The 22,588-nt window shown below is 39.6% G+C and overlaps 1 protein-coding gene across 8 annotated transcripts in view; it reads left to right on the forward strand.

The window, feature by feature from the left end:
* AHCTF1 (AT-hook containing transcription factor 1) overlaps positions 1-22,588 on the forward strand; it is a 79,291-nt gene that overhangs the window by 26,122 nt on the left and 30,581 nt on the right. For 7 of the 8 annotated variants that reach the window (XR_004383292.1, XM_032862864.1, XM_032862862.1 and 4 more), the window contains 14 exons: positions 2,569-2,653; positions 4,246-4,396; positions 5,778-5,910; positions 5,994-6,175; positions 6,644-6,705; positions 7,551-7,679; positions 13,284-13,374; positions 14,430-14,519; positions 16,573-16,713; positions 17,323-17,427; positions 18,306-18,399; positions 20,351-20,474; positions 20,617-20,673; positions 22,081-22,227. Coding sequence is in view for 7 of the 8 variants with exons in the window: in XM_032862864.1 (XP_032718755.1) it covers positions 2,569-2,653; positions 4,246-4,396; positions 5,778-5,910; positions 5,994-6,175; positions 6,644-6,705; positions 7,551-7,679; positions 13,284-13,374; positions 14,430-14,519; positions 16,573-16,713; positions 17,323-17,427; positions 18,306-18,399; positions 20,351-20,474; positions 20,617-20,673; positions 22,081-22,227 (1,591 nt within the window). In the remaining variant the exon portion in view is untranslated. The remainder of the gene's footprint in view (positions 1-2,568; positions 2,654-4,245; positions 4,397-5,777; positions 5,911-5,993; positions 6,176-6,643; positions 6,706-7,550; positions 7,680-13,283; positions 13,375-14,429; positions 14,520-16,572; positions 16,714-17,322; positions 17,428-18,305; positions 18,400-20,350; positions 20,475-20,616; positions 20,674-22,080; positions 22,228-22,588) is intronic. The other variant, XM_032862863.1, reaches the window with a different exon arrangement.

Here is a 22,588-nt window from a genome sequence, read left to right on the forward strand (position 1 = left end):
TATTGAAAAAAATCTGCATACAAATGGACCCACACAGTTGAAACTTGTGTTGCTCTAGGGTCAAGTGTATTTGTGTTTGAAGTACAAACGAATCATAGATGAAAATATGGGCAGAATATACTGTTCTCGGTTTCTCTTACGGTGATGCCCAAAATTTACTTCTCTTATTCACAACATACCGAGTAAGTAACCCATAGGAACAATTCTCTAATGACTTTTAAACCACTTAGTTGTACTGTATATAATATTCCTTTAATAGGACAGGGTCAATTTAATTGGAAGGTTGGGTTGTTTATTCCTACATGATTTACTTTGCGTTTGTCACTATTATTGATGTGAGGTACTTTTGAGATTGGTATTTTTGTGGGCTTTCAGTCTTTGATTTGGGCCCTTCAGTTAGTACGTCATTGGCCTCTTTGAGAATCTGATGAAGGCTGTGATATATATTGGTATGTGACTGTAACATGATTTAAGGCAGAATTCCTCACCTGTGGTCTGTGGGTAGACCTAGAGCAGTCTGTGAGCTCCCCGAAATTATATATAAGATTATTTGTGTTCATTTATATATGTATATGAGCAATACATAATAAAATATATGTACATCTGTACAAATAATATGTGTATACATGTATAAATAATATTTATACACAGGTAAATAACACATATATAAGTAATACTTATACACATGTTGGTATGTGTATGTGTGTGTGTATATATATATGTAGATAGATGTAGTTGGTATTGGTATTGGTATATATAGATGGTATTGGTATTATAAGGAGATGAAAACAATACAAACTCAGAATACAAGTCTAGAAAGGTGATGTCGTCCTTCTTTTTCCCCATCAGAGTGTTTATTTAAACAGAATTTAAAAAAGAACAAAAAGAATCACTATAGACTGATTATACCACCACAGAATTATATAGGTATAGATTTTAAATTGTTGCCATAGTGCTCATCAATTATAATAAAAAACACATTAATTTTTAATTTTATTTTTATTTAAATTCAATTAATTAACATGTATTGTTTCAGAGGTGGAGGTCAGTGATTCATCAGTCAAGCCGCATTAATTTTATAATATGGGAAAGTGGATGAAAAAACTGACTGGTTTTTCCTTTAATGTTTGTTGTCTGCGGTTTATCCTGTTTAATATTTGGTCTTTTAGATGTTATTCTTTGTTTCACAACCTTGTGTTTATTCATTCCACACAGTAATTGAGTGTTTATATGTACTAATGATTGTTGTAGAGAATGGAACGCTGCATAATGCCAATAAATTTCTGTTCTTCTAGGTGTTCTCTTTCAGCAAGTATATTTCATAAATATACTAGTGCACATATTTCATATAATTTCAGGTAGTGATGTTAAATACAGAAAAATAAAGTTGGGAGAGGAGATACAGACTGTGCGGTAAAGGGAACTGTTGTTTTAGATAGTGTAGTTGGGGAGATTTGAATGAAGTCAGTTGGGACAAGTAGGTAGCAAAGCCATGGGGATATCTGGGAGAAAGAATTCAAAGGACTTAGAAAAATATCTCGAGGAGAGCAAGAAGAGTGGTAAAGGGTAGAATGCAGACTGGTCATAGATGAGGTCAGAAGAGTGGAACTAGTTTATATAGGGCCATGGAGGCCAGGATAAGGTAAGTATATGAGTTCGGCCTGACTAGACCTGGCCAGTTAAATCAATTTCTGGTGGTAGGGTCTGAGCATTAGTATTTTTTCAAAGCTCCTTTGGTGATGCTAACAATAAGCAACCAAGATAGGGAACCACTAGGCCAGAGTTAGACTAGCTAGAGAAGAAATCTGGGAATCCTTCTGCACATGGAGATAATTGATGGTGGAGAAGGAGAGGGTATAACAGCCAGCAGAGGACTGCGGGTCATGTAGTGTGAGGAACATGAAGATCTTGTGGTATCCTGGAGATCAAGAAGAATATGTGTACTAAGAAAGATCTGCCAGAAAGAATAAGAATTCACATTCAGACAGCATGGAAATCTGTGCTCTTAATACCTCACGAACGCTGTCCTTGAGCAGAGAGGAGTTGACTGGGGATCTTGGCCATATATTCATCCTGTGTGGCCCTCATCCTGTGGCCCCAGGCGGATCTTCATTTTAGGTAGAAGCCTCACGAGATGGCGGAAGAGATCAGGAAGAAGGAGCAAAGGACGTGCGGTCCCCTCAGGATGGTTTTCTGTAGTTGTCGTGGGATAATTTGGTGTACATCCTTTTGGCCAGAACGGGGGCCTGCTGCGCCCAGCTCAGAGCACACCTGTTGAAGATGGGGCGAAGCAGTGTTGGGTAAACCACTATAGGCTCTGCCGCATACGAGCCCACCTAAAGTGTACAAATGACATCAGCTTAAGCAAGTTAGAATCTGTTAAAAATAAAAATCAGTTATTGTTTCAAAGGACTGCATTTTGTGAAAACAGCCAAATCACTGGAATTTCTTTACATTGACCTTAGTTTTGTCGTGTGCACTCAATATTGTGTACTGGGCAGTAAGAGCTGCTTGATATATTAATAGGATCTTGAGTGTTTCTTCTCAGCTCATTTCTGTTTCTTTCAGTGAAGGGGATGTGTTGAGTTTACATCTACTTCAGCTGGCCTTTGGTGATAGAAAGTGTTTGGCATCAGGACAAGTCTTGTATGAGGTAAATGGTACCGGGAATATGGGTTCATTCTGACCATTTTATTGTTGTTTGACTATTTTAGTCTTTGTTTTAAAATATTAACATATTGAAAAGTCTTTCTATTCCAGTTAATGATGTATTCACAATGTAGTAGAAGAAGTGTTAGATTAAGGATCAGAAGACAAGCAGTTGTGTCAGCGTAGCCTTCTGAACTTCCCCACATACCATTTTCATCTAAACTGAGGGGATTGGACAAGACTCATTTCGTGACTTCATTGGTACCCAGGAAAAGGAGCTCCACTTTGTTGCTTTAATATGGCAAGCAGTAAGCCATGCGGTGACTTTATAAACAGTCTTGGGGCACCTGACTGGCTCATTCGGTGGAGCAAGCAACCCTTGATCTCAGGGTTGTGAGTTTGAGCCCCATGTTGGGTTAGACATTATTTAAAATCTTTTTCTGTTTGTTTGGGGTTTTTTTTTTGAAAAAGAGAGTGCAAGTGGGGTGGAGGGCAGAGGGAGAAGGAGAGAGAAAATCTTAAGCAGGCTCTGCGTTCAGCACAGAGCACAATGTGGGGCTTGATCTCACAACCCTGAGATTATGACCTGAGCCAAAATCAAGAGTCAGATGCTTAACTGACTGAGCTACCCAGTGCCCCACTTAAAAATAAAAATATTAAATAAATAAATAAATAAATACAAATTTTTAAAATTAAAAAAATTGTCTTGCCACTTATAAAAAGGATAAAGGCGTTAGTCTTTCAGATGACTGAAATTTTTCCAGCTAAATTCTTGAAGACAAAGTGGCATGCTGCTAATAGCCACCTGGTCAGCCCCTACTTCCTTTCTGTAGAACAGGCTTTCTTAAGCTAGTGTTTGAGGTTATATGGATGGCCTTTAAAGAATCCATAAAGTCTGTGAATTATCTGAGACATTTTTATGATTATGCATTTTTCTGGAAGAAAGTTTCATAGCTTTTCTTAGGTTCTTTTTTTTTCCCTCCAAAGATTGATTTATTTGGGAGAGAGAGCGAGCATGTATGCACAAGTGGGAGGGGCAGGGAGAAGAAGGGAGAATCCCAAGCAGACTCTGTGCTGAGTGGAGAGCCCAATGTGGGGCTTGATCCCAGGACCCCAAGACCATGACCTGAGCCGAAACCAAGAGTCAGACACTCACCCAACTATGCTACCCAGGCACCCCGGCTTTTGTTAGATTCTTAAAGAGATTGATGAGGAAAAAAAGGGGGGGACTGTTGTTCTAGAGCAAAAATGTCACTCAGAACAGAGGAGCAGGTTTGCTGGCCTGGTGTGTCTTTGTGCAGAATAGTGATGGTCAGTCCAGTTCACACTCCAGCCCCAAGTACCTGAAGGTTCCCACGTTTGATAACTGCTTTAGAAGGTTTGTTGGTCATTATTTTCGAGACACTAAGTTTATCTGTGTTTTATACTACATAAAATTTCAGAGGCCTTTTCAAGTGATTTGTTCTCTTTGTAACTTTTTTGTGTTTTCTTTGTATCATGTGAAAACTCTTTAAATTCAGAGAACATTTAATTTTTGAATGAGTTCCGGCTTAGAGTTCTATGAAGATAGAGATTTGTGTGCATTTTCTGTTTCAGGGGTTAGAATACTGTGAAGAAAGATACACACTGGACCTCACGGGTGGCATGTTTCCTTTGAGGGGACAGACTAGTAATACCAAACTGTTGGGATGCCAGAGTATAGAGAAATATCGATATCATGGCGACAGAGAGGAAGGTATGAATGAAGGTTGATTAAAAGCACTCTTATATGTCATGTGGAATGCTTGATTTTGATAGTTATCTTGATGTAAAATTTATGACAGATTTATGACATCCACCTTGATGGAAGATTTATGCTTTTTTAGAATTCATACTCCTGGCAGTTAAAAAATTGGAATACTGATTATGGAATTTCTTTTAGGTCCGTATGAGACAGTCGGTATTCTTACTGTGCAGTTTGCTGTGCAGAACTCAAGAGTGCAGTAGCTTGAGGGACCCTTGTATTTTAATCCAGCTTTTTAAACAGACAAGAATGATCTCTAGTTTTGACTAGTATGAATAGTCTGTGAATAATGGTTCCTTCTGCGTATTTTTTGAGACCTGTGGCAAACAGACCTTGGTTGTCTTTAATCTTTCTCTTTCCTTTTAGTATCATCCCTTCTTCCTGGTAAACAGCCTTTGCATGGTCAAAATGGCATAGATTTTGGAATCCCTCATGGCTTCGGATCTCAGCTCTGTCACTAGTTGTGACCTTTGATGAATTATTTAACATTTCTGAGCCTCCCTTTCCCCATCTGAATGGAGTAACGCAGTTGGACCTTTTGCAAAGGGTGGCTGTGAGAAGTAAATGTGATGCCGGTGTAGGTTCGTGCAGCAGTGGGCGTGCTCCCTACAGCCGTGCTTGTGTGTGTGCTTCCCGGGGCTCATCCTCATGCTTAGCCCCTTCGTCTGGGCGTGTCCTCTGTGCTTGTCCCATGTTGGTTTTTGTGGCCCAGTCTTCACATCTAACTACACACGCCCAAAACACAGCTCTTCAAACTCTCCCTCTTGTATTCCCTACTCCCCTCTTCTTTCTGTGTTTCCCATTAGTTGTGTCTCAGATGTTTACTTTTTCTCTCGTTGGTGCCTCTTACCTTGTTCCTATCTTTCCATTCCCCACAACCACCATCCAGGTACTAGTCTTCCCCCTCTTTCCCATAGAGCTGGATCAGCCCTTCTCAACTAGAATCCTCTAAAGAATCAAGCCCTGTGCTTCGAGGCATCCATTTTCGGTATTGATATTCTCTGTGTTCCCTTGTTGGGAGAATATGCAATCAAATAAATGAATCAGAATAAATAAATAAATTCCTACTTTTACCTCCAATACCTCAAAGTTGCCAAAGTGTTAAGTGAAAACAAGCTGCGATACAACTTTTCTGATGAGTACTTTTTTTGTAAAATCTTGAAATGGAGAGACAGTAAAGATATGAATGAAACCCTTTTTATAGAACGAGCCATAGAAATGCACTTTGACATATCAGACATGATAAAACTTAATTTATGACAAGATGTTGCTGAAATTTTATTTGGGGTAATTTTACTTTGTGATTATTTATTCAATTCATAAAAATTATATTCTTTTCTTTTAGCTCTGTCTCCTGACACTAGTGTCTCAGTCTTTACCTGGCAGGTGAATATATATGGACAAGGAAAGCCTTCTATGTATTTGGGGCTTTTTGACATAAATCGTTGGTATCATGCACAGATGCCAGATTCGTTAAGGTAGGATTTCGCCCTCTCTTCTCTTTCATATTTGTATGTGTAGCAGCTCGGTCATTTAATGATTTTGTAACATTTTCTTTTAGAGCAGGAGAATATCTGCATAATTGCTCTTACTTTGCATTGTGGTCACTGGATTCTGTTGTGAACAAGACTTACCCACATTACATCTTGGACATACTAGTTAATGAGAGAAGCTTAAGTAGAGGAATTCCCCCTTCATATCCACCTCCCGAGCAGTTTTTTAACGCAAATATTTACAACTTTGGTATGTGTTTCCTTAACATTATCTTGAGAAAAATAACATGCACAAGTATATCTGTGTGGGTGTTTGTACGTGTAATATGTATTTGTATAGTATGTGTGGTACGTATGTAGTGTGTAGCATGCAGGTATATATGCTTACCTGTTCATGTCTCATTACTGTTAGTTAATATATGGGTAATTTAGGAAATTTAGTTTGATATGTATACCAGAAATTTAATACTTAGGTATTTTATAAAGATACTATCACTTATGAATTCGCTAGAAAAGATAAGTATTATTTATGTTAAGTTTGGTATCTTGTCAGAATGGAAATATTTGGGAAAGTTCTTTTAAAATTTATTGTATGTAATAATTTTGATATCTTGCCTAGCAGTCTCTCGTTAGGATAAATTTTGTTGTATTAATGCCATCTACTATATAATACGTAAGCAGATTTTATTTTATTTTTTTTTTTACATCTTTTTTTTAGATGCCACTTGTTTGTTAAACTCAGGAATTGTTCATATAACTTGTAATGGCTTTCAAAAGGAGGTAGGTAACAAGTAACAATGTGAACAGAGTGTCTTAATGAACTGAAGTCAGATCATGGATTTAAACTTTTAGTGTTAATTATATAAACTGTTGTTTCAGCTTAAATGGTAGCTTCTGCTAGGTTTGTGATATGAGCAACTAGTAGCATCAGTTACTGATGGCAGCGTGCCAGAAGAAGTATTGGGGTTGTGTGGATGTTAGCTACTTGAACCGTAAGGAAAAGAACGGAAGTAGGTCAGTGCCTTCACCGTATCTCTTTGTATCCATACTCTTCATTCTCCTCTTTCTTCTCAGGAAGCTTATGAATGAGGGAAATAATGCAAAGAAGATACCTAGCACAGTGTCTGGCGCAGAGCAGGCAATGACTAGGTGTTGAAAAAGACTTCTCCAGGAAAACACAAAATGACAGATTTTGAAATTGATAACCGGCTAGATGTGCCTGAATGCCATATTTATACTTCATATTGGATCTCTCTGACATTAGATCAGGAGGAATAAACTGCAGGGTGTGTGTGTGTGTGTGTGTGTGTGTGTTCATTAAGACCTGTCACCAAGTCTGTCAGCTGTCAGCATTGGAGAATGTAACAGGGTTACCCATCAAAGACAGAATGCCACCCAAAGTATCTTCATCAGTAATATTATTTTTAACTAGCGTGCATTGGTTTAGCTCAAGAACTTATAAACACTTTTCCTTGCAAGAAGTGTAAAAATGGAGTCTTAAAATTTCTATTCAGTGTCTTTTAGCTTTATTCAGAATATTAAGTACAAAGTAGATGATAAGTTTATTATTCTTAAATTTGATTATTTGAAATTATGTATTAATGTTTATTCATCAATCTTTATAGACTTTGAGGTTTTTAAAGAAATCAGGAGCATCTCTCAGTGAATTCATACCTGATGGCTATAATCGATGTCTTATGGCTGGCCTTCTGTCACCAAGACTTACTGATACTCACCCTTCCAGTTTAAGTCAGGTGAGAGGATTTATAACGCTGTTGTTTCTTTTGTTATTAGCTTTCTATTATAGTATTACATCATTATAGTAAAAGTCTACTAGATAATTTCTGCAAAAGTAGATTCAGTAGTATAATGCTCATGCTTCATGATCAGTAGCTGTGGTCTTAGATTTGGCTTAAAATACATACTACCAGGACTCAGTAGGCCATAACTTGGCACTAGGTTCACTTAACTGTATAGAAGGATTTAGGACAGAAGCCACATTGTGGCGGCCCCAGGCATGTCACGAGTAGAAGTTGTAACAGGCCAGGGGCCATTTTCCAGCCCCTGTGAGTAGTGCATAGGTACAAGTGAGTAAGACCTCGTGAGTAAAAATCATCTTGACTTAGGTGGATCTCATGGTCTAGAACGCAAGTATGTGATCACTGGCATGAGTGTCACTGGGAACTTGTGCTATCATAGGACTGTTGAATCAGAAATTCTAGGAGTGGAACCCAGCACTCAGTGTTTCAAAAAGCCCTTGATGTCGTGGCGCCTGGGTGGCTCAGTCAGTTAAGCGTTCGACTCTTGATTTTGGCTCAGGTCATGATCTCAGGTTCCTGGGATTGAGTCCTGCTTTCCCTCTCCCTCGGCTCCTCTGCCTGCTTGTGCTCACACACTCTCTCTCTCAAATAAATCTTAAAAAAAGAAAAAGCCCTTAATGTGATTCTGATGCAGTGTTCTGAGAACTGCTGCTCTGTAGAAACCGGTATCTTCTGAGAGCCTGTGAGGAGATTCCAAGTTCCTGCAGAACAAGGCCGTTCTAGAAGTGAGACTCACTCATGGAAGCCAAAATGTCAGCTTCCTAGTGGAGGTTTATAATCCATTCAGTTTTCCTGGTCCCAGTACATTTTACCTACCAGGGGACATTCTAACAGTAAACAGTGTTGCCTGGGGACAGCTCATAATTCACATTTAATTTAACTCCTTATTTGTTAGTAAAACACACTAGAATAAAGTAAGCTCCACTTTCCCATGGAGAAAGAGAAAATGTTAATTCTCCCTAAGTAGTGTTTGGATAAAGTTATTTTAAAAATTACAGATGTGTAACATTATGAATTGCTGGAAAAAGAGCCTTTTAAACACCCATGGAATATAAATATTGCCACTCATGGTTTAACATTTACGGTTGGATTTTAATACTTAATTTCATGGAATAAGTGAAATATTCGATACTGTTATCACTGGGAGATGCCCCCCCCCTTCTTCTCCTTTTATATTTGGTACCTATGTAAATATTGACCACGTGGTCATGTCGTGATCATGGTCGATGTTAATGTTCTTATTACATAGCTTGTTTTTTCCTGGAGTTTCTAAGTGGCCTTAAAACAAAACAAAACAAAACTTGCCTAGTCTCACACAAGCTTAATTTTTTCTTCCAGTTAGTTTTTGCTTTTTGTGGCGCCCCTTTAAACGAAGGGTCTGACCTGTTAGATCACCTTCATTGCCCAGCAGTTTGTCACCTTTGCCTCTGGTTCTATTTTGGGGGAGATTTCTTCATCATCTACCTGTCTTCCCATCAGCTTTTTAAAAATTTGACCCTCATATAAAATTTCTGTGAGTACTTTTTCTTTGATCAGTCTTTTGTTTCTAGTACTCTGTTTTATGGATGAACTAGCTGCTGCCCGTGTGTGTTCACAGTCTTCCTTGATTTTTGCACTGGCTCTGTTTCCTCTGCAGTCCCGTTTCTTCGTCTAGTCTCTCTGATGGCAGTGGCTCTCCTGATGCATTTGGCGGCCCTTGGTCATCTGTTCATATGTGAAGTGGGTCAGCAACAGATGATACACTCTATTTTGCATGGGTATAGTTCATGGAGAGGAATCCTTTTCTTGAGGATAGTAGATGGGACATGCACCATTTCAGTGGAGAAAGCCCACACTTTTGGGGAGCCATTCCATTTTCCCAAAGATCTGTGACGCAGGTGTCCATGGTTCTTCATTGCAGGGTCCCAAGGGGGTACGGCTGGCTGTTCCATAGCCTAAGTGTCCACCGGTTGCCTATTTTTAGCCCAGGTCTGACCACTCTTGCCCCCCCACCCCACACTTTGCTCTGTACCTGGACTCTCCAAGGACTTAGCCTGAGGGCTCAGAGAGCTAACCTGACTAGATTCTCATCTGTAGGTCCCGTCTGTGAGGACCTAAGGACGCGGTTTCCCTCACACTGCTGAGTTCATCACCTTTCCTCATGACTGCCATTCACGGATTTTGTTGAGCTGTCTCACCCCATGATGCCTTCTCTTTTCTTTGCCCTCATTGATTGATACCTTTCTCTGCTATTTACAATTGATCACTCACTGGGGTCTGGTGATGATACCAAGGCAGCAAGTAAATGGCTGTGTGTGATGTTCCATCTTTATCCACAGGTAACAAGAATTTTCTTTTTTTCAGGAAAGGCTAAAGCAGTTTATAAGGTTGCTTTTGTCTGTTGTAATAAATGGTCTTTTTTAACCCATCTACTTGATCAGAGTTATGGGAGAATTGCTAATACGTTGTGCAAAAGATAATCTATTCTTTCTGTCTAAAGGCCCAAGAATACTCTTGAGGGCTTTGTTTGATAAAACAGCATCATCCCACTCTGGGCGGTTGATTTCCAACCATATGCATTCAGGGAACACCTTTGCTCAGTCCTTCGTTCATAGTATTCTGTTTTATAGTGTCCATTCGGCTGCCCTCAAGAAGACAAGGAGAAAAAGCACCAGATTCACGGTGGTTTTCTGCAGCCCCGATTAGATTCATTGAAAGACCTCCAGGAACTTCTGCCCCAGTGGCCCTGCCCACCCTACTGTCAGGAACTGGAACTTACTTTCCGGCCCAGTGCTCCAGCTTCCTGACCGCAGAGAACTCACTGCTCATCATCCTCAGGCCTTGGGCACTCCTAAGTGCTCCATTTAATTTTCTCACTTTAGGGAACTTGATACAGATTCTTTTTTTTCTGATTACATACTGTCGAATTTAGTAAAAGCAGTAATACCTTAAAAATGTGAAAAACAACTTGTAATTTAGCCACGTGAATAAAACAGCATTTAATGTTTTCCGTGATTAAATCTGGTATCCACCCCATTTGGGTTTTTTTCCCCCAATTACATAAATAATACATGAATAATTTGGATTTAGAAAATTGGCTATAGTGTATCGAGGCATGTAACTATTGGCATTTTGTTAACCATCCTTCGTGTACCCTTTTTTTTTTAAACTCCATTCCCAGAACAGGCCAAAGTAAATTACATTCTTTAGTAATGCACATGTAGAGCTAAAACAAAAAGAAAAGCAAGAACATGATGACTTCAGAAGGCAGAAAAGGGGTCGTGGTTCCCATGGGAGATGAGGGGGTGGGTGGGATTTGTTTTTGGTCGGGTCCAAGCAGACACAGCTTCCAGGTTACTGCCACATATTCTCAGTCTAAACCTGGGTGGTGGTCTTGTCAGTGTCCCTTTTGTAATCATTTGTTTGTATACATGGTGCATGGACTTTATGTATACTTTTCTTTCATGCATCTCTTTATATCCCTTCTTCATATCGGGAAAAGGATGATACAGATGCAATTTCATATTTTCATTGGGTGGTCAGTGTTCTGTTAATTACATTATTTGCAGGTTTTACCCTTGTTTTACTGGGTCTTTTCCTTCTTGATTTATTTTATGGTATCTTTTGCTACATACAAATTAATATTTTTGTAATCAAATGCTCCTGGCTTAAAAAACCTTGCTGATCAATGCTTCATTAACATTTAAGGCTTAGTTCATCTGTGTTCATCAGGTAAAGGTTGATTTTCTTTCTCTTGGATGATGAGGAGTACAGCTGTGCTATACCCCTTACAAAATAGAACACAGAATGTCCTTTTGTCACACTACTGAGATACCACATTTATTTGATTTCCTCTGTCTGTGTACTGGGTTCTGTTTCTGGGTTTTTTATTATGTCCCATTAATCTGATCTATTTCTATGCCATTTTAATATACTGCTCTAATATTTGCTGATGTGGCCCTTTTTTCCCTATAATTGTCAATTCATAGGCATTTATTCTTTTGTATTAATTATAAGATGATTTTACCCAGCACTCCCATTGGAACTCTTCTTGGAAATTTGTTATAGTCATGTATTAATTTTGGAGAGAATATTTTTATCATCATCTCATCCAAGTCTAAATGGTCTATATTCTCATTTATTCAGGGTTGGTTTTTTATCTCAGCAAGATCTTATAGTTCTTTTCAGTTCTTACAGGTGTCTCTTATGTTTTTATCTCTTAAGTGCCCCATAGTTGTGCTGCTTGTGACTAGAATGTTTTTCCTCTATTAAATTCTGGGTGGTTATTGCTAGTACATAAAAATGCAATTGCTTTTTGTGTATTCACTTAATATCTATTTATCAAATCAGAATCTCTTAGATTTTTCTAGGTCTGGAGTCATCAGCAAATACGGGCTTCTACTTTTTCCATTTTTGTTTGTTTATCTTCTCACAGCGTTTGGTAGAACCTCTACAAACTGTGGAAAAACAGTGGTACCAGCAGACATTCTTCTTTTGTCCCCAATGTTAATGTAAATTGCTTTACTGAGTCTCCATTTAGAATCATGCTTTTCTTCATTTTGAGGGAGTCTTTATCATAGTTAAGCCCCTCTGTTCCTGTTCGATTCATCTGTTTTTTCATTCAGTTCTTTTAAAAAAGTTTCCTGCTCTAATGAATGAAATTCATACGTTTCTTTAATATTCAGTATGATTTATAATGATTTTAAATAAGACTTGTGAAGACACAACTATATCTTATAGTCACCTGCTTACAGTGGTTTTTAGTAAATCCCTGGAATTGTGCACCTGTCTCCACATTCAGTTTGAGAACATTTTTCTCACCCCCACAAAACCCCCATGTTCTCCCCCTACTTCCCGGCTTTCAAACCACTCTGCTTTCTATCTTCATAGGCTGCTTGTTACTTACGTGCATCTACAGTTCATCTGTGTGGTATATGCGTCAGTCCCTCATCCCGTTCGTTCACCCATTCTTCAGTTGGGGGGCATTTGGTTTGTTTCCAGTTTGGGACTCTTATGAATGATGTTGTTCCATGTACAGTTTTGATGTGGGCGTGTGTTTTCATTTCTCTTGGGTATGGAGTTGCTGGGTTATGAGGTAACTCAGTATTTAAGTTTCCCAGAGTGGCTGCCATTTTCTATTCCCACCATCAGTGTACGAGGATTCCAGTTACTCCACGTGGCCACCAGTGCCTCTCACTGCCTTTGTGTTTATAGCCACCTAGAGAGTCATGAGTTTTTAACTCTTTAAATATTTGTATTTTTAAAATTTATTTATTGGTTTTAAAGAGAATGCCTGTGGGGGAGGGGGAGAGGGAGAGAGAGAACCTCAAGCAGACTCTCTGCTGAGTGTGGAGCCCCACACAGGGCTTGATCCCAGGATGCTGACATCATGACCTGAGCCAAAACCAACAGTTGGATGGATACTTAACCGACGGAGCCACCCAGGTGTCCCTAAGTGTTTGTATTTTTATAGAACTTGCTCTCTCTGAGCCTGTGATCAGATATCCTCTATCCTCATGTCTTACTCTTTTTCCGTCTTTTTTTAAACTCATGGTTCAGGAAGAACAGTTAGAAGCTATATTGTCAGCAGCGATCCACACAAGTTGCCTGGGACTTCTGACTGGTTGTATCAAAAAGTGGACAAAAGAAGGTAAGATTATGGTTTTTAACAAATAAAAAAATCACTTTTATATTTAAATTTTTTTAAATGATTAATTTGGGGGGTTTAGTTAAACTATATTTTGAGCTAATTGTAGATTCACATTGCTATTTTAAGACATTGTATAGAGAGATCCTGTGTTACCCTTTATCACCACCCTCCCCCTGCAAGAGCTGGTAAGCCTCTGGTACAGTATCTCAGTCAGGAACCCCATGTTGTCCTTTTTATAGCCACACCTATGTCCCCCTACACATAACCCCAGGGAGCTACCAGTCTGTTCTCTACTTCTGTAATTTTGTCATTTCAAAAATGTTTAGAAATGGCATTATACAATATGTAACTTTGGGATTGACTCTTCAGCAAAATTCTCTGGGATTCATCCCAGTTGCTGTGTATCCTTCTCTTTTAAAAACACACATGCTACACCCCCTTTATTTTTGTTGAGTCATTTGAGAATAAGTTGAAGGCATCAACATTTCTCTACTTGTAAGTAATTCAGTATTATTTCCAAGACCAAGAACATTCATTACAAAACCCTTTATACTTATAAAATTCAGAAAAACATTGATACATGCTGTTATCTGATCCCCAAACATCACTGGAATGTTACTAATTGTGCCAGTAACCAAGGACGTTAGGGATATCCCTTGATAGGGATAGAGAATCCAGAATGGAATCCAGCATATACTTTGTATTTAGTTTTTATGTCCTTTTAATCTCTCTTAATCTCATATAATTCCCAAGCTTTTATCTTTCAAGAAATTGGCTTTTATTTTTTTTAAAGATAAGCCTATCAATTTGCAGACAGCCTTTGAGTGGGTGTTGTTAAGTTTTCCTCCTGATTAGATTCAGAGTTGACATTCTTCACAGCAGCACTGCGTAAAACAGTGTGCTCTTTGCTGTGTTTCCTACCAGTTTGTTAGTGTGGACGTTCCCATTGCTCACTTGATCAGTGTAGTCTCGGTCAGGGTTCCCCACTGGAGCTACTGATTTTTTGTTTGTAATTAATAATCCTTTAATTTTTTCCGTTGATATTTACTAATAAGAACAACCAAATTCTGCGGCCAATCTTCGCTTTGTTCTTGAGTGGACATGGAATAAAGTGGTTTTTACAAAAGAGGAATTTGACAGACTTTGTAAGTATTATATTAAAATATTAACCTCGATTTGTGTTTTAAGTACATGACAGTCATCATTTTTAATCATTTTGAAGTTGTAAACTTGGTTTTTTTTTTTAAGATTTTATGAATTTATTTGAGAGAGAGCACAAGTTTGGGGGAGGGGCAGCAGGCAGAGGGAGAGGGAGAACCAGGCTTCCTGTGTAACTGGGAGCCCAAATCGGAACTCTATCCCAGGACCCTGGGATCATGACCTGAGCTGAAGGCAGATGATTAACTGACTGAGCCACCCAGGCACCCCTGAAGTTGTAAACTCTTTAAAGAAGTCTCAGAGGAAAAACTTTTCTTTTCATATTGGGGTGGCAAAATTAGTATTATTTTTATGTTTGTTTTTAAACATTTTATTTTTAAATAATTTCTACACCCAGCATGGGGCTCGAACTTAAAACTGCAAGTTGTAGAGTCACATGCTCCACCACTGAGCCAGTCAGGCGCCCCGACAAAATTCTTTCTTGAGCAAGACTTTGCATTCGATTGTTAAACTGGCAACGTGTTAACATGCCTATAAAACCAAGTTTCAGAGTTGTACATTATCTTTGATCTGAAGAGATTAAATTATGAAGTTTGCTGATGATGGAGTCAGGGGGGGTATGCCAGTTGACCTCAGAAGGTACCCTTCTTACTCATTTTCTGTTCAAAATATTTATAACCAAAAAAAAAGCTAAAGAGGAGGGCAAAACTCATCACCTCTGTCTTCTGCTGGCAGGTGTCGTTATCAGTCATTTGCAGTAATTTTTCCTCTTGTCAGGCTTATTCATTCATCTGTCGTTCATCTGAGTTTTGAGGTATCCTATAAATATCAGAAACCCAATATGTGCAAAAATAAAGTGATTGCCCCGTACATGAAGTGTAATTTAAGTTGATTTAGAAGTATATATTTTTGTTATTTCTATCATTGTATCAATGATGAATGAATTAAATGGACTTTTTAATTAAGTTATTTTTAGTAGAGAATCTACTGTTAGAGACATGGGGTTCTTTAGTATTTTTAGGTCATACTTACAAAACATAAATATGAAATAATTATAAATACTTAATTGAATTAATTATTTGAATAATTATTAAATATTTAAATAATCACTTAGTTGAAGTCAGGAGCAAACACCTGGTAATTCAGAGTTAGGGCCAAAAAATGTATTTTTTTGAGTGGAAATTCTATTCAGGACTGGGTTATGTAATTCATGTAAAAAAAGAAAAAAATTCAGATTGGTTCATAAATTATATGCCATTATTACACTTTGAGCATAATATGGTACATCAGGTTTGAACCTGGTAACTCAGCCATTATTGCTGCCTTGAGCTGCATTACTGGTTAATGGACTTTTTTTAAAAACCTAAATGTATAAAAACACAAAGCATAGTATTTTAAATGTATGGGAAGTGAAGCAAATCAATTTGATTTGAGAAAGGATTTCTAATTAAGATATGTTTTCTGGTTCCCAGTTACCCAATAAATATTAATGTGATTGAATCTTATCTAAAACATGTAACCAGTAGCAACTAAAATACCCATTTTTTCCCCAAAAATGGATCTGAAAATTCATTGTTGAGTTTAAAATGAAAGGACAACCAAGTCTACAGTGAATTATAACAAGCACGCAGTTTTATTATATGCCTTTATCTGAGTCTTAGTGTCTCACTTTTGAGCACTGGAGATGGAAAAACTGCTCTTACAAAATAATCACAAAACAATGTGGCACGTAAAAGATCTGATAGGAAAGATTTTTACTTGAGGGGGAAGCATTTAATGAATAGACTCATTTCTAGTCAATCTGAAGTTGACTCCATGTCCCCTTCCTCTGCTCACATTGCTTACCTTGTTCTGCATCTTAAAAAACTAGGAATTTATATTTGTCCCTTCTGGGTTTCTTAAGGTTATTTGCCATTTCAAAGTCTCATAATGTGTAGTCTAACTCTGTAGTTAATAGGAGTTTGAGAAATCTTGCCTTTATGATTTTAACTAATTTGGATTTATTGTGTCAGAACTAATCTGGCATTTTCTCCTGGACAGGTATACCATTATTTGATGGCTCGTGTCGTTTCATCGACCCACAGACCATACAGGCTCTCCAGCAGTGCCACTTGCTTCTCAGCAACCTTAATTCCGTCTTAAATTGTTTCACCACAGAGGCCCAGGAGATCACGGAGAGAGGTGTGCTCTTTGTCTCATATAAATGAGTTTTTATTTAAATTTTACTTCAAGGAAGAATAAACTTCCTTGTCTTAGATGCATCATTGTGCAAAGTACGAAGAGACCGTTTTTATTTTTATTTTTTAAATGGAAACTACAGACTATTACTAGATGTGCCCTGAGCCCATGCTTAAACAAGCTTGGGAAATCTGCAGGTTAAACTTACTGTTAAGGTAGCGTACGTACTTCCAGTAGAGTTTCAAATTCTTCAATTATATGTAAGTTTTTATTCACAGAGGTCATTATAAATGTTTGTCTTTGTTTTGCCATTTAAACAAAATAGCCAGTTTCACGTAAAGGCCCGGTTTGAACAACCTACAGGAATATCCCTCTGCTGGTCTGTGTTACTGGCTGCGTTCGACTTCGGAAATGCAGCTTAGGTGGAAGCACATGTAGCTCAGACGTCTACTTAGTGAGTCACCCCCTTTGGCTTTGTGGAGGTTTTCTGTTCAGGCTAAGTATACTGAAGAATCCACATACGCTGTTAAAAGTTTTGAGAACTGGGCAGGGTCTTGATTTTCCACACGGTTGATGCACTGCACGTTACACGGCCGGTGTTTGTCTCCGCAGGCCTCATGGACTTGCACAAGAAGTGCTTGATCACGCGGCTCATCGGCCAGTACACGCAGGTGGTGCTCTGGTTCTGTCACTCCGGGCTCTTACCCGAGGGCTCAGGTAAAACACGGACTTCAGCTGCGGATATTACTGGAGACTTTCTGAAATCTCTGTCGTTTGAGGGGTTCTCATTTTCGGGTTGCCTTTCTTCCACCATCCCTCTTCCATTTTCTTCTAGTCTTAAACGTTCTTTCTCACTTTGTGTCTTGAGTGCCCTGCCCCGCGCTCGATGCACAGGCATGCCATACGTGCATATTGGGCCAAATGACATAAAAGGAAAGAGTAAACAAAAGGGCCTCTGACAAAGGATTCAGTGATATCATCGGCTATAAATTAGATCCACTCAGCTCTGGGTTTTATCATCTTGTTTGCTGATCTTTTTCTCCTTAAGAGTTGTTTTAATATGCTTATTAACCAAGATTATTTGCCGTCAGTCGAATACCTCTTTTCAGCTTATTTATGTTACCAAGAATTAGATTTGACTTTTGCTCTACTTGTAGAGAACACTTTTAAGGCCTCTAATTTCCTGCATTTCCAGGGCACACGTTAGATTCTATTGAGAAGTCCTTCTGTCCCTTTGCTTAATTGTTGTTGACCTTACTTTCATTATTCTCTGTGATTTTTACCTAAATAGTGAATACTGCTTGCTTTCTAAGTATATGAGTGATTAAGGATTAAGGGGGTAGAATCATCTCTGGAATAGCTTTTCCAGAGTTTTAGGCCAACATCCTTGTTTTTAACCAACTGTTATGAGAGACTCTGTTTTCTCATTTGTGTATCTGTTAATAAAGGGATGTGTATTTATTACTTAAATTTAGGAAGCCTGCAGACTAAACAGTATCATGCAGTTATAGTAAAATATTAATGTGGATGACCTTAGGTATTGTTGGGATGTTTTGGAAATATTACTAATTTTTCTGACTCTTAAAAAACTCTAGATGATGCTGTGCAGTTGTCCAGGTTGTACTACAACTACCCTGTAATTCAGAACTACTACACCAGTCGTCGACAGAAGTGTGAGCGTCTGGCAAGGTACCTTCCAGAATTTTCCAAAACCTCTTAGAAGTTACTTTTGTAAGAAGTCATCGCTTTCTCAGAACAGAATTCATGAGGCTACAGAAAGATGAAATGCGTGGAATTCTTAAGTGACAGAATTTGTTACTAGAATTATTATTTTAGTTGTAACATTTGCGTGTTTGCCTTGACCTGTTACACCTCATTTGATAATTTGAGTGTGGCTTCTCAGTATTTCCTAATTAAGAGTTGTTACCACAGTTGATTTATTAGAAGAGATTCTGTCATTTAAGCATATATTTTTCCTGAGGATTTTTATTTATGTATTTTAAAGATGTTATTTATTTGACAGAGATCACAAGTAGGCAGAGAGAGAGGGAAGCAGGCTCCCCGCAGAGCAGAGAGCCCAATGCGGGGCTCGATCCCAGGACCCTGGGATCATGACCTGAGCCGAAGGCAGAGGCTTTAACCCACTGAGCCACCCAGGCGCCCCCTGAGGATTCTTATTTATTTATTTATTTGTTTGTTTATTTATATAAACATATAATGTATTTTTTTCCCCAGGGGTACCGGTCTGTGAGTCGCCAGGGTTACACACTTCACAGCGCTCACCACAGCACACACCCTCCCCAGTGTCCGTAACCCCCCCCCCCGCCAGCCCCCCCATCAACCCTCCGTTTGTTTTGTGAGATTGAGAGTCTGAGGATTCTGCTTTAGAAAATGACAACGGCTCCCAGTTCATCAGAAAGCCGCGGGGCTGCCACCGGTTAGGCTCTGACGTTCTTTCCATTAACAGCTGCTTTACAGGCCCTTTAGCCACCGTGTTCTTGTTCTTTTTGTCTTATTTCCTTTATTTTTCCTTTTAATATACATGAATGTTACTCTCATGGGCCCTTTGAAATAATGAAGCAGAGGTAATAGAACAAAGAGCAGGGATTATATAGCCTTGTCCCTTGGGTGGGAGTGACGCTTGTAGCACAGCACGCAACGATGACCGCGGTGGCTCACGAACACGGACGTCAGGTGTGTTGTCAGAATCCCCCAGAAATCAGTCCCCAGAAGGCCGTGCTGTCTATAATTTGGTGTGTGGCAAGTTTGGGGTCCGGTCCTTTGGAAGAAATAATCTCGGAGCCTAGGCACCGAGGTGGGAGATTTATTAGGCATATTATATTTATTTAATTTTTAAAGATTTTATTTATTTGAGAGAGAGCGCACACTCGAGCAGAAGAAGGAGAGAGAGAGAGAGATTGTGAAGCTGACTCCCCGCTGAGTGCAGAGCCCGCCATGGGGCTCCATCTCACGACCCTCAGATCGTGATCCTAGCCAAAGCCAGGAGTTGGATGCTCACCCAACTGAACCACCCGGGCGCCCCTGTCAGGCATATTTTAAAATTCTAGATCTGTTAGTTCCTAAGTGTGTGTCCCTGAACGGCTTTGCTACGTTTTCTAATCCTGCTTGTCACTTAAGTCTCACAGGCCACATAAATAAAGGTGGAGTGGTTGGTGCGGTGCTGTCAGGGAAGGCTCAGGAAGGGGGAACTGCTGTTGTAGATGAGGCAGGGGCAGGTTCTGCTGACCACTGCAGGCGCTCGGGGATAGGTTTTTGAAGGAATCGCTGGGTCAGAAGACTCGGGTGGTGAAAGGGAACTCATAGCCCTTTGACTGAACTGCTGGGTGTTTATACCCGACTGGCTGCCATGCTCTTGGGCAGTTTGCTCTGGATGGTAGAAGCAAGCTCAGGCATCTGGCGGCTGGACCGCGCTCTCCCCCGGGGAACCTGTGTGCACCGGCTTGCTGGCGACCAAGCCCGAGGCCTCTGCAGGTTCATCTAATTCTTGTTGGTGACTGGACTTCACGTGGTGCCAAACGGGGTCCTGTTCTCAACTCTCTTCTCCTTTGGATTGTGGGGATCACAAGAGTTTGGAATAAACACGAATGGCAAATAATCCTGAATGTTGCCCGTTTTGCAGAGGGAAATGGAACCCCGATTGCCTGATGATTGACGAAATGGTGTCTCAGTTGGGAGACGGCGTTGAGAGGTTGTGGAAGCGGGATGAAGGAGGCACAGGAAAATACCCTCCATCCAGTCTGCACGTACGTTTCTGGCCACGTGCTCCCCCTGAAGACTGCGGTTGCTGGGGGTATTGTTCCCGCCCGGCACAGCCTTGGGAGAATTAGGAAGTGTGAATGAGTGAACATATAAAAAAACACACTGAATTTTTTATTCCTTTTACAGGCACTGCTTGACATATACCTTTTGGATGACGTCACTGAGACAAGCAAACATGCTGTTGTATCCTTTAAACACTGTCAATTCCTATATTACGTGCATCATAAAATTTGAGAGTAATAGGAACCTCAAACGTCTCATCCAATCTCAGCTGCACATTTGCAGTTGTTTTTTGTTTTTTTTTGTTTTTAATTTTATTTATTTGTTTGACAGATTACAAGTAGGCAGAGAGGCAGGCAGAGAGAGAGAGAGGAGGAAGCAGGCTCCCCGCTGAGCAGGGAGCCCGATGCAGGGCTCGATCCCAGGACCCTGGGACCATGACCTGAGCTGAAAGCAGAGGCTTTAAACCACTGAGCCACCCAAGTGTCCCTGCAGTTTTTTTAAAGGAAAGTTAACCCAGGGTCTGTTGTTTAGGTTCGGATGGTCTATGGCAAACCTGAAACTATGCAGAATTTTGTTTTAGATTTAATTTTCTGGGGTTCGGATCCACAGCTGTCATCAGATTCTCGTGTGTGTGTGTGTGTGTGTGTTGGACATCATCAGAGTTACCAACAGCAATTCTGAAACATTGCTGGCCAAATGGTTTTCTTTCTTTCGTTCTTTTTTTTTTTTTCTTTTTTTTAAAGATTTAATGTATTTGTTTGTCAGAGAGAGAGAGAGCGCAAGCAGGAGTGGCAGGCAGAGGGAGAAGCAGGCTCCTCACTGAGCAGGGAGCGCAATACAGGACTCAGTCCCAGGACCCTGAGATCATGGCCTGAGCCAAAGGCAGAGGCTTAACCTACTGAACCACCCAGGCATCGAATGATCTTTCTTAATGAGCTTAATTTATGTGTTCAATGCGAATACATAAGTTAGTTTAATATTATGTTAGGCATCAGGTCTGAACCCAGTCTTATTTGCAATAGTATTTTTGTGCTGATGTCAGTTTCTGAGTTTAAAAATGTGTAGTTCCAGGGAGGGGCGGCTCAGTCAATTAAGCGTTTGCCTTTGGCTCGGGTCATGGTTCCAGAGTCCTGGGAACAAGTCCTGCATTAGGCTCCTTGCTCAGCGGGGAGTTTGCTTCTCTCTATCTGTCAAATAAATAAATAAAATCTTTTTTTTAAATGTGTAGTTCCATTCATAATTTATAAGTTACATGATGTGTTTGCTTTAGCTTTTGGCTTTTGCTGATAACTGGAGTTTTGTCTGTACCTCTGCCTCTTCAGTGCTAATAAGCTACTGACTTCATGAGGAAAGTGGGCTTTTGTTCATCTCTTTTGCAGTGGTACTTACTACTGAGTGTGAATTTGCATCTAGAACTGGCTGGACAGTCATTTAATAACACTGCCACACCAGGATATCCATTTAGGCTTTCGGAATCCTGAAAGCAGCCTCTTTAAGCCTCTGCTGCTGTAGTCTCTCGATCTCTAATACAAGTAGATATGTAGGAGATTTTCTTCTTGTTGTTATCCTTAATTCTCTTTTTTAAAGACCATTTATTTGTTGCTTGATATTATGTATTCCTTCCCAAACAAAACAGATACTTGCATTGAGTCGTTTCCCACTGCCTTTGCCATTCCTTGGGGCCAGGTGAAACTTATTCAAGGCTTTTGGCTGATAGATCATAATGACTATGCGGTAAGTCTGTTCACTGATAATGTAAGCTTTCATCAGCTGTTAGAATTTCAGAAAGAAGTACTAGCTGGATTAACTGTGATATTAAAGACACGACTCAGTCTACTTCTGGAGTAATTTACGGACTCCGTTCAGTCGATACCTTTATCAAGCACTGTCGTTGGCAGTGAGAATACAAAGATGCAACACCTCAGGACCCCAGGTCCCACAAGGTCTAAAGAAGGAAATAAGTAGTAAACAATTACTAGTGGTGCAGATTTGGCCATTGTTTTGTTAGAGACCCGCTTGGTGTGTTGCCATAGAAGGCAGGACTTGGTATTGATGTGTGACCTTGGTGGTGGAAAGATTTTACATCAGATCTCAA

This window comes from Lontra canadensis, unplaced genomic scaffold (genome assembly GCF_010015895.1).
Source record: "Lontra canadensis isolate GAN:19392208 unplaced genomic scaffold, GSC_riverotter_1.0 scaffold24, whole genome shotgun sequence".
In the NCBI taxonomy this organism is placed as follows: domain Eukaryota; kingdom Metazoa; phylum Chordata; class Mammalia; order Carnivora; family Mustelidae; genus Lontra; species Lontra canadensis.